Source organism: Poromitra crassiceps (genome assembly GCF_964638095.1).
Source record: "Poromitra crassiceps genome assembly, chromosome: 1".
Taxonomy (NCBI): domain Eukaryota; kingdom Metazoa; phylum Chordata; class Actinopteri; order Beryciformes; family Melamphaidae; genus Poromitra; species Poromitra crassiceps.
This window is the reverse complement of record NC_139623.1, coordinates 42,111,120-42,123,531: the sequence shown is the minus strand read 5'-3', so window position 1 is coordinate 42,123,531 and position 12,412 is coordinate 42,111,120. Positions and strand designations below refer to the sequence as shown.

At 48.3% G+C, this 12,412-nt stretch overlaps 1 protein-coding gene across 2 annotated transcripts in view; it reads left to right on the top strand.

Moving 5' to 3' along the window:
• Positions 1-12,412, top strand: part of med13a (mediator complex subunit 13a) — a 260,218-nt gene that overhangs the window by 217,522 nt on the left and 30,284 nt on the right. For both annotated transcript variants that reach the window (XM_083638644.1, XM_083638643.1), the window contains exons 19-20: positions 6,011-6,234; positions 6,977-7,166. In XM_083638644.1, coding sequence (XP_083494770.1) covers positions 6,011-6,234; positions 6,977-7,166 — 414 coding nt within the window. The remainder of the gene's footprint in view (positions 1-6,010; positions 6,235-6,976; positions 7,167-12,412) is intronic.

The window sequence follows — 12,412 nt, the reverse complement described above, 5'->3', positions numbered from 1 at the left end:
CTTGCTGACCTGCAGTCACTTGACACTGGTGGATTTGTGTGTGCCTCCGTGACATAATATATTAGCAGTGTCTAAACGACCACCTGTGCTCTGAGTTATATCTGTACTAGAATAACACAAAGTCACAACAGGTATGCGGGGAACTGCGATAGCAGTTAGGGGGAAATTCAGACACACAGGGACAGGTGAGTCAGCTGAGGCTGCTAACTTACAGCCAATCTATCAGTACTCGGTGGCCTCACGTGTTGTTTTGTTATTATGTGAACTGTAAAGGCAACGTTTCATCGTCCGGTGATAACGTCTGTGTTCGTGTGCGCACGTGATCGTTATCTTGTAGGCTACAGCCCGCAGTGCAATAAGCTGCGCTCAGTGCTCACTCTGAGACTTTACAGCGGGGAGAATGGACAAGTAGCAGCATGCGTACATGAGAGAGAGCCGCCCCGCCATAACGTAATTACCCTAGTTGAAGTGTAAATCGATTTTACGATTTTCGCGTTTTTAACATCGTCCTAACTAATTAATTCGATTACGATTCAAAATCGATTTATCGAGCAGCCCTACTTCACAGGTGTTCTAATGTAACTGTGAATAGCTGAGTAGCTGGCAAGCTAGCCTAGAGGTCTGCACGGGCCTGGAAATTAAGCCCGAGCCCACATTCTCTGTGAGTGTAACAATCCCTACGCGGTCCTAATTGTTTATTTAAAAACCCGGCAAATACCCAACATCAGGTCTCGGTTCGGGTCGGGTAGCAGACCTCTAGTGTCTGTCTGCCTCCCAGCCTGTGACAGAGCAGAGCTTCAGGAGATGAGAGGGTTTGTGAGGGGTGTGTTTCTCTGGCTCTGCCCAGCCTGATAATGACACAGAGCTGTAAAATGTATTTTTGGAAAAAAGTTTCTTTAAAAAAAAGAAGAAAGAAAAAGACAATGCTTCAGTGAGCATAACTAGCCCTACCTCAGTGGTTCCCACCCGCCGCGCCCCGGACTGGTGCCAGTCCGCAAAGCATTTGCTGCTTGGCCGCGAGGAAGCGATATGATTCGGCAGGGAGAAAGAGACTGAGAGAGACAGACAGACAGACAGACAGTGAGAGAGAGAGAGAGAGAGAGAGAGAGAGAGAGAGAGAGAGAGAGAGAGAGAGAGAGAGAGAGAGAGTGAGACAGAGTGAGAGAGAGAGAGAGAGAGAGAGAGTGAGACAGAGTGAGAGAGAGAGAGACAGAAGAGAACGAGCGGTAGCTGAAATCGAAAGTAAAAAGACAGGCGCAAGAAGATGATCATCATGCTCCCCCCCCCCCCTCCACGCACACATTAAAAAGACCCCACGCTAGATCGCTTTGCACATCAGGCAATGCTCACCTCTTGTGTAGTAAACAAAAAAAAATATGACTAAGGTCGCTTTCACATATAAGCTGGTGGACTCTGTGCTTTCACATATAAGCTGGTGGACTCTGTGCTGTCACATATAAGCTGGTGGACTCTGTGCTTTCACATATAAGCTGGTGGACTCTGTGCTTTCACATATAAGCTGGTGGACTCTGTGCTGTCACATATAAGCTGGTGGACTCTGTGCTGTCACATATAAACTGGTGGACTCTGTGCTGTCACATATAACCTGGTGGACTCTGTGCTGTCACATATAAGCTGGTGGACTCTGTGCTGTCACATATAAGCTGGTGGACTCTGTGCTTTCACATATAAGCTGGTGGACTCTGTGCTGTCACATATAAGCTGGTGGACTCTGTGCTTTCACATATAAGCTGGTGGACTCTGTGCTGTCACATATAACCTGGTGGACTCTGTGCTGTCACATATAAGCTGGTGGACTCTGTGCTTTCACATATAACCTGGTGGACTCTGTGCTGTCACATATAAGCTGGTGGACTCGGTGCTTTCACATATAAGCTGTTGGACTCTGTGCTTTCACATATAACCTGGTGGACTCTGTGCTGTCACATATAAGCTGGTGGACTCGGTGCTTTCACATATAAGCTGTTAGACTCTGTGCTTTCACATATAACCTGGTGGACTCTGTGCTTTCACATATAACCTGGTGGACTCTGTGCTGTCACATATAACCTGGTGGACTCTGTGCTGTCACATATAAGCTGGTGGACTCTGTGCTTTCACATATAAGCTGGTGGACTCTGTGCTTTCACATATAACCTGGTGGACTCTGTGCTGTCACATATAAGCTGGTGGACTCTGTGCTGTCACATATAAGCTGGTGGACTCTGTGCTGTCACATATAAGCTGGTGGACTCTGTGCTTTCACATATAACCTGGTGGACTCTGTGCTGTCACATATAAGCTGGTGGACTCTGTGCTTTCACATATAAGCTGGTGGACTCTGTGCTTTCACATATAACCTGGTGGACTCTGTGCTGTCACATATAAGCTGGTGGACTCTGTGCTTTCACATATAAGCTGGTGGACTCTGTGTTTTCACATATAACCTGGTGGACTCTGTGCTGTCACATATAACCTGGTGGACTCTGTGCTGTCACATATAAGCTGGTGGACTCTGTGCTTTCACATATAAACTGGTGGACTCTGTGCTTTCACATATAACCTGGTGGACTCTGTGCTGTCACATATAAGCTGGTGGACTCTGTGCTGTCACATATAAGCTGGTGGACTCTGTGCTGTCACATATAAGCTGGTGGACTCTGTGCTTTCACATATAACCTGGTGGACTCTGTGCTGTCACATATAAGCTGGTGGACTCTGTGCTTTCACATATAAGCTGGTGGACTCTGTGCTGTCACATATAAGCTGGTGGACTCTGTGCTTTCACATATAAACTGGTGGACTCTGTGCTTTCACATATAAGCTGGTGGACTCGGTGCTTTCGCATATAAGCTGGTGGACTCTGTGCTTTCACATATAAGCTGGTGGACTCTGTGCTTTCACATATAAGCTGGTGGACTCTGTGCTGTCACATATAAGCTGGTGGACTCTGTGCTGTCACATATAAGCTGGTGGACTCTGTGCTTTCACATATAAACTGGTGGACTCTGTGCTTTCACATATAAGCTGGTGGACTCTGTGCTTTCACATATAAGCTGGTGGACTCTGTGCTTTCACATATAAGCTGGTGGACTCTGTGCTGTCACATATAAGCTGGTGGACTCTGTGCTGTCACATATAAGCTGGTGGACTCTGTGCTTTCACATATAAGATGGTGGACTCTGTGCTGTCACATATAAGCTGGTGGACTCTGTGCTGTCACATATAAGCTGGTGGACTCTGTGCTGTCACATATAAGCTGGTGGACTCGGTGCTTTCACATATAAAGGTGCGTTCACACCGACCTATTAAAGTTTTTCGCTGGCGTCGAGTTTACATACAAAGTCAATGCAAACGAGCGATTGAGCGTATATTCGCCTGGGAGAAAAATCGCTGGGCGTCCGAGCAGCAGAGACAGAGTGATGGGGAGAAAATTCGCTCGTCGCTCGAGATGAAAATATCCAACTCGAGCGAAAATACGCTGGCATCAGTCGCTCGCCGCTCAACGCTGATTGGCTGCCGTGTGAGAGCGAGTCAAGCATCACACTGGCTTGGAACAAACCGCTGGTTTATTGTGTGGCAACAAACCACATTGACAGGCTGACAGCTGACATGAAGTCTGTACTACCGGTATGGAGCTCGCATTAGGAGCACGCTGATAGGCTTTAGCTTGTAAACAATGACGTGGCTCGTAGTGGACAAATATCATGACATTGCGTAACGTTATATCCCCCACATGTCCGTCATTTCGTGTGCCTGTTGATGAGCGATTTAAACAGAGCGACAGAGCGATTCCAAAGGGTTGACTTGAGCGACAGAGCGAAAAATAAATATCTCGGTGTGAACGCACCTTAAGCTGGTGGACTCTGTGCTGTCACATATAAGCTGGTGGACTCTGTGCTGTCACATATAAGCTGGTGGACTCTGTGCTGTCACATATAAGCTGGTGGACTCTGTGCTTTCACATATAAGCTGGTGGACTCTGTGCGATTCGGGGGGGTGAAGTTGCAACATTGTTTCATTTTTCATTTGGTCCGGTTCTCTTTGACACAGTCCGGTTCTCTCTCACGCACCAACCTTTCTGAACAATGTCACGTGGTCGAAGCGGTCACTCGTCTATTGGACAGAATATAGAGGGGAAATCTCTCCTCTTTTGCCGCCTTGCCTGCTGAGGGCTGACTGAACAACACAAGTAGGGATGGGGCCGATCCGATCCAATATCGGTATGGGGTGCCGATTTTGGCACTAATTCACGGATCGGATCGGATTTTTTCTTCAATTCCAGCGCGGGCTGCAATTTGCCCCTGTATAATAGTATCCTTCTTTGCCTTGTATATTTTCTTAATTTTGTCTGCTTTTTGCAAGGTATATAAAAAAAAAACTTTAATTGGCCAAATCTTTGCCTATACTGTATATTCAAGAAAAATATTGGTATCAGCATAATATCGGTATCAGCAGATATCCAAATTCAGGTATCGGAATCGGATCGGAAAGGGAAAAAATGTGGATCGGTGCATCCCTAAACACAAGGTAATCTGCGAAACACAAACCATGGAGCAACACCACCTGTGATATTGGGATTTCTGGTTTTACTTTGGCGTTACTATCAAATAAATATTTTACAAGAATGTGCCCAATATGAGCAGCAGATGAGGCAGCGAGCTGTTGAACATTTTATTCTGCAGAGCGAGGCAGTACCGAAGGAGAAGGCTCTTGCTCTTGTGTTTAGTCCGGATTGCTTTCACACCACAAACGAACCGCGCCAGCGTTCACTTGGAAGCGAACCGAGACCTACGTTTTCAAGCGGACCAGAGTTCACTTGTTTGTTCCGCACCAGAGTTCATTTGAGCTTTCACACCACCCCAAACGAAGTGCACCATCCAAGGAAATGAACTCTGGCGCGTTTACTGTAAAGCGGACCAAACAGCTTATATGTGAAAGCGACCTAAGTGAAATCAGTGTTGCAAATGCATTTCTATCTTGTGGCAATCCACAATGATACTGTATGTAGGCTATTGTGCGGCCACATGCGGACACATTGGTGAGTTGCAATTGTTTTTTATGTTATGTTCATGCGAGGAAAATACACCCTGTGTATTTGATACAGTACTGTATCCAAATGTATGCACTATGCGTTTAATATCCATTGAATCCTATCCTTAACAACGTCCCCCGATTGGGATGAAAGGACACTGAAATCGTCTATGCTAACCTAAAAGTAGCTACTGTAGCACAGTGTATCTGTTGCTTGGCAACACTTGGTAGTGCAATCCTGAGGGAACTGTTTTTGTTTGGCGGAGACAAATAAGAGACACAAATCATCTGTTGTCTCAAATTACTTAAAGAGAATACTGTTATGACTTGGTGAATAGCTTTGTTTACACAACTGTTGTACAAAAGCATGATCACACTGGAGGTCGTGCTGTTGTCTCCGGCTGTGATTATCTTCAGCACTTGGCCTGCAGATCACAGCCGTGCTGATATACAGTACAGCAGCACTCCCTCTCATGTGATATTGCTTAATTAGACCAATAGATTGAGTCAATATTGGGGATTCAGTGGATAATGTAAATGAAAAAGTGTGCTGTTTCTAGGGGGAAACACTGACTCCTTGTAATTTCTTTGGATTTTGTCGGGGCATGAAAATTCAAGTTGCATTTGTCATCCACTTGAGGGTGACAATGACATTTGCTGTGTGTGTGTGAGGTAGAAAAACTCTCTAGATGTCAGATCAATAGGCAGTGTAGGCCCTCAGCTGTGGTCCAGATGTCAGCTCTGTGGGGAGAAGCTGCCAGGGTGCTTGGGGGGCCTCGCAATCTGATGCACCCAGGGGGAGAGGCTGCACCCAGGGGCGAAGGCTGCACCCAGGGGGGGAGGCTGGCACTTTTCTTGTTACGCCACTTACTCACTTCTCTCTCTCTGTGCCTGCACACTCGGTTCCCCCTCATTTCTCTCTCTCATCTTGTTTCTTCTTCCCTCCCCCCCCCCCCCCCCCCCCCCACTCTCACAGGCACAGACGAGTCCCCGGAGCCCCTGCCCATCCCCACCTTCCTGGTGGGTTACGAGTACGACTTTGTGGTGCTGTCCCCGTTCGGCCTGCCCTACTGGGAGAAGCTGCTTCTGGATCCCTTCGGCTCCCAGCGGGACGTCGGCTACCTGGTGCTTTGTCCCGACAACGAGGCCCTGCTCAGCGGTGCCAAGAGCTTCTTCCGCGACCTCACCGCCGTCTACGAGGTAGGGACCGGAGGAGGCTGCAAACACTTAGTGCACTTATCACTGTCACTACTAGGCGCGGGTGGCACGGTGGCTCAGCTGTTAGCGCTTTCGCCTCACAGCAAGAAGGTCGTAGGTTTGAGTCTCCAACCGTCCTTTCTGTGTGGAGTTTGCTTGTTCTCCCCGTGTTTGCATGGTTTTTCTCCGGGTGCTCCGGGTTCCTCCCACAGTCCAAATATATGCTGTGTCTGTGTAGTAATGTAATCTAGTAATATGTTTAGTATGTAACCTATATTGTGTGTAGATGTACAGTATGGTGTAGTATAAGACTGTGATGCTATGTACAGCTCTTTGAGGCATGCTTGTGATAAGGGGCTATAAACATAACTGAAGAAGTGGAAAACTAAACTCTAGGTTGTCTGGTTACCTGACAGTCCACAAGTTCACAATGTGAATGGCATAAAAATCTTAGAATTGTTTATTATAAATGGAGATCCCAGTGGAAGTAGATGCTACTTTGAATGTTTTTTATTTTATTTTATAAGACACATATATAATAGCAGCATTACATTTTGTTCTCGATCAAATGAATGAAAAAATGTCTCTGATGAAGAGGCACTTGGCATCGAAAGGTTAGTTCTTCATTAAAAAGTTTTGTATACGCTTGATCCGTGTGCTTCAGTGCCATACTTTGGTTAAGTGAACTCAAGTCTCTCCTGAATGAAAAAATGTGTTCATTCGCCTTTTTGTGTTTTTCCTATAGTCCTGTCGACTGGGCCAGCACCGGCCTATTTCCAAAGGCCACCCTGACGGCTTAGTGCTTGTGGGTGGCACTGCAGCCAAGAAGCTAGCGGAGCAGCCGGTGAGCGACTGGTTCCTCAAGGCTGCCAGCGGCAACAGCGACGCCTTCACCAAGCTCAAACTCTATGCACAAGTGTGCCGCCACGACCTCGGTACGTGCCTTCACCAAGCTCAAACTCTATGCACAAGTGTGCCGCCACGACCTCGGTACGTGCCTTCACCAAGCTCAAACTCTATGCACAAGTGTGCCGCCACGACCTCGGTACATGCCTTCACCAAGCTCAAACTCTACGCACAAGTGTGCCGCCACGACCTTGGTACGTGCCTTCACCAAGCTCAAACTCTATTCACAAGTGTGCTGCCCCACGACCTCGGTACGTGCCTTCACCAAGCTCAAACTCTACGCACAAGTGTGCCGCCACGACCTTGGTACGTGCCTTCACCAAGCTCAAACTCCATTCACAAGTGTGCCGCCCCACGACCTCGGTACGTGCCTTCACCAAGCTCAAACTCTATGCACAAGTGTGCTGCCCCATGACCTCGGTACGTGCCTTCACCAAGCTCAAACTCTATGCACAAGTGTGCCACGACGACCTCGGTACGTGCCTTCACCAAGCTCAAACTCTATGCACAAGTGTGCCGCCACGACCTCGGTACGTGCCTTCACCAAGCTCAAACTCTATTCACAAGTGTGCTGCCCCATGACCTCGGTACGTGCCTTCACCAAGCTCAAACTCTATTCACAAGTGTGTTGCCCCACGACCTCGGTACGTGCCTTCACCAAGCTCAAACTCTATTCACAAGTGTGCTGCCCCACGACCTCGGTACATGCCTTCACCAAGCTCAAACTCTATACACAAGTGTGCCGCCCCACGACCTCGGTACGTGCCTTCACCAAGCTCAAACTCTATGCACAAGTGTGCTGCCCCACGACCTCGGTACATGCCTTCACCAAGCTCAAACTCTATACACAAGTGTGCTGCCCCACGACCTCGGTACATGCCTTCACCAAGCTCAAACTCTATGCACAAGTGTGCTGCCCCACGACCTCGGTACGTGCCTTCACCAAGCTCAAACTCTATGCACAAGTGTGCTGCCCTACGACCTCGGTACATGCCTTCACCAAGCTCAAACTCTATGCACAAGTGTGCCGCCCCACGACCTCGGTACGTGCCTTCATCAAGCTCAAACTCTATGCACAAGTGTGCCGCCCCACAACCTCGGTACATGCCTTCACCAAGCTCAAACTCTATACACAAGTGTGCTGCCCCACGACCTCGGTATGTGCCTTCACCAAGCTCAAACTCTATGCACAAGTGTGCCGCCCCACGACCTCGGTACATGCCTTCACCAAGCTCAAACTCTATACACAAGTGTGCTGCCCCACGACCTCGGTACATGCCTTCACCAAGCTCAAACTCTATACACAAGTGTGCTGCTCCACGACCTCGGTACATGCCTTCACCAAGCTCAAACTCTATACACAAGTGTGCTGCTCCACGACCTCGGTACATTTTTTTTTTCTATTTATTAGTTTATTTCTCAGGGACAATGCACACCAATCAACAGTAAGACTGTAAGTGAGCCAGAGTTAGCCTGGACGGCTAGTTTCCATCTGCTGTCCCTGGCCAGATGTTGAAGAGGCAGCCTAAAATTCAAGTCAATTAAAATACATGTGTTACAAAAATAAGAAGACAATAAAAACATAAAGGGCTGATTAATACAATGCCATGCAGACAAAATAAAAACACATAAGCATAGCAGGACACATCTAAAACAGACACACCAATAAAAAACACATAAGACACTAGAGACTGAATGCTGGGAGAAGTAGTTATTGTTAATGTGCACATGACTGGTTATTTGTGAGCCATAGTTTCAGGTGTCCTGTAAAGGAACGGTAAGTAGCAAGCTCTCTTATATGCACTGGTACTTTGTTCCATTCCTGCGTTGCCTTAACTGAAAATACAGAGTGGCTGAAGGCACTTTTTCTGCTCGGAACAACACAGTCGCCTCGAGTTGCACCTCTGGTTGCCCGGTTAGTATCTGACCTCTGTGTGATGAATGATCGGAGCGGAGGGGGAGCAGTGTTATGTAGAATTTTGTACACAAGGCAAAGATTGGCATATCTGACTAAACTATCCCAACTCAAGAGGTTGTACTTTTTTAAGATGGGGCAGTAGTGATAAGTGTTTAACTTCCGGTCCAAAATTTTGAGAGTCTGCTTGTATAATGTTTCAAGTGGTTTCAGAGTGGTTTTATTGGCTTGTGCGAAACTTGTTATGCAGTAAGTGAGGTGGGACATTATCATGGCGTTCATATATAACTTGGCTGAGTCGGTGGTCATTGAATTTCTAATGAATCTGAAGTTAGATAAGCCAAACTTAACCCTGTGACATGTTTTCTTAACATGAGATTTGAAGGATAACTGCGAGTCAATAATGATACCCAGATATTTAAACTCAGAGACAACTTGTAGTTTCTTTCCTGATATCATTATGTCTGGTTTTGGAGTGTTACTTGGCCGTTTAGAGAAAAACATACTGACCGTTTTAGATGTGTTGAGTTGAAGGCATGATTGATTTAGCCAAGCTGTGATGTGGCCCAGTGCCTTAGTGAGTTTAGCTGCAGCCTGTTGGTTTGTGCTGCCATGGGCATATATCACTGTGTCGTCGGCATATAACTGAATGTCGACGTCGGGGCACACAGAGGGCAGATCATTAACGTACAAAGCAAACAGAAGTGGACCCAGCACAGAACCTTGTGGAACACCGGTATGGGAGTTAAGAGCAGTTGATTGATGGTTGTGGACCTTCACACATTGAATTCGGTTATTCAAATATGACTCAATCCACTTGAGAGCATTGTGGGAGAAGTTGAATGTGGACAATTTAGCAAGGAGTACCTTATGGTTAACTGTATCAAATGCCTTTCTCAAGTCAAGGAACACAGCACCAACAACACCTCCCCTGTCCATCATGCCTTCACCAAGCTCAAACTCTATTCACAAGTGTGTCGCCCCACGACATCGGTACATGCCTTCACCAAGCTCAAACTCTATTCACAAGTGTGTCGCCCCATGACCTCGGTACATGCCTTCACCAAGCTCAAACTCTATACACAAGTGTGCTGCTCCATGACCTCGGTACATGCCTTCACCAAGCTCAAACTCTATACACAAGTGTGCTGCTCCACGACCTCGGTACATGCCTTCACCAAGCTCAAACTCTATTCACAAGTGTGTCGCCCCACGACCTCGGTACATGCCTTCACCAAGCTCAAACTCTATTCACAAGTGTGTCGCCCCACGACCTCGGTACATGCCTTCACCAAGCTCAAACTCTATGCACAAGTGTGCCGCCACGACCTCGGTACATGCCTTCACCAAGCTCAAACTCTACGCACAAGTGTGCCGCCACGACCTTGGTATGTGCCTTCACCAAGCTCAAACTCTATTCACAAGTGTGCCGCCCCACGACCTCGGTACGTGCCTTCACCAAGCTCAAACTCTATGCACAAGTGTGCTGCCCCATGACCTCGGTACGTGCCTTCACCAAGCTCAAACTCTATGCACAAGTGTGCCACCACGACCTCGGTACGTGCCTTCACCAAGCTCAAACTCTATGCACAAGTGTGCCGCCACAACCTCGGTACGTGCCTTCACCAAGCTCAAACTCTATTCACAAGTGTGCTGCCCCATGACCTCGGTACGTGCCTTCACCAAGCTCAAACTCTATTCACAAGTGTGTTGCCCCACGACCTCGGTACGTGCCTTCACCAAGCTCAAACTCTATTCACAAGTGTGCCGCCCCACGACCTCGGTACATGCCTTCACCAAGCTCAAACTCTATACACAAGTGTGCCGCCCCACGACCTCGGTACGTGCCTTCACCAAGCTCAAACTCTATGCACAAGTGTGCTGCCCCACGACCTCGGTACATGCCTTCACCAAGCTCAAACTCTATGCACAAGTGTGCTGCCCCACGACCTCGGTACGTGCCTTCACCAAGCTCAAACTCTATGCACAAGTGTGCTGCCCCACGACCTCGGTACGTGCCTTCACCAAGCTCAAACTCTATGCACAAGTGTGCCGCCCCACGACCTCGGTACATGCCTTCACCAAGCTCAAACTCTATACACAAGTGTGCTGCCCCACGACCTCGGTACATGCCTTCACCAAGCTCAAACTCTATACACAAGTGTGCTGCTCCACGACCTCGGTACATGCCTTCACCAAGCTCAAACTCTATACACAAGTGTGCTGCTCCACGACCTCGGTACATGCCTTCACCAAGCTCAAACTCTATTCACAAGTGTGTCGCCCCACGACCTCCGTACATGCCTTCACCAAGCTCAAACTCTATTCACAAGTGTGTCGCCCCATGACCTCGGTACATGCCTTCACCAAGCTCAAACTCTATACACAAGTGTGCTGCTCCACGACCTCGGTACATGCCTTCACCAAGCTCAAACTCTATACACAAGTGTGCTGCTCCACGACCTCGGTACATGCCTTCACCAAGCTCAAACTCTATTCACAAGTGTGTCGCCCCACGACCTCGGTACATGCCTTCACCAAGCTCAAACTCTATTCACAAGTGTGTCGCCCCACGACCTCGGTACATGCCTTCACCAAGCTCAAACTCTATTCACAAGTGTGTCGCCCCATGACCTCGGTACATGCCTTCACCAAGCTCAAACTCTATTCACAAGTGTGCCGCCCCACGACCTCGGTACATGCCTTCACCAAGCTCAAACTCTATGCACAAGTGTGCCGCCCCACGACCTCGGTACGTGCCTTCACCAAGCTCAAACTCTATGCACAAGTGTGCCGCCCCACGACCTCGGTACGTGCCTTCACCAAGCTCAAACTCTATGCACAAGTGTGCCGCCCCACGACCTCGGTACGTGCCTTCACCAAGCTCAAACTCTATACACAAGTGTGCTGCCCCACGACCTCGGTACGTGCCTTCACCAAGCTCAAACTCTATGCACAAGTGTGCCGCCCCACGACCTCGGTACATGCCTTCACCAAGCTCAAACTCTATACACAAGTGTGCTGCCCCACGACCTCGGTACATGCCTTCCCCAAGCTCAAACTCTATACACAAGTGTGCTGCTCCACGACCTCGGTACATGCCTTCACCAAGCTCAAACTCTATACACAAGTGTGCTGCTCCACGACCTCGGTACATGCCTTCACCAAGCTCAAACTCTATACACAAGTGTGCTGCTCCACGACCTCGGTACATGCCTTCACCAAGCTCAAACTCTATACACAAGTGTGCTGCTCCACGACCTCGGTACATGCCTTCACCAAGCTCAAACTCTATTCACAAGTGTGTCGCCCCACGACCTCGGTACATGCCTTCACCAAGCTCAAACTCTATTCACAAGT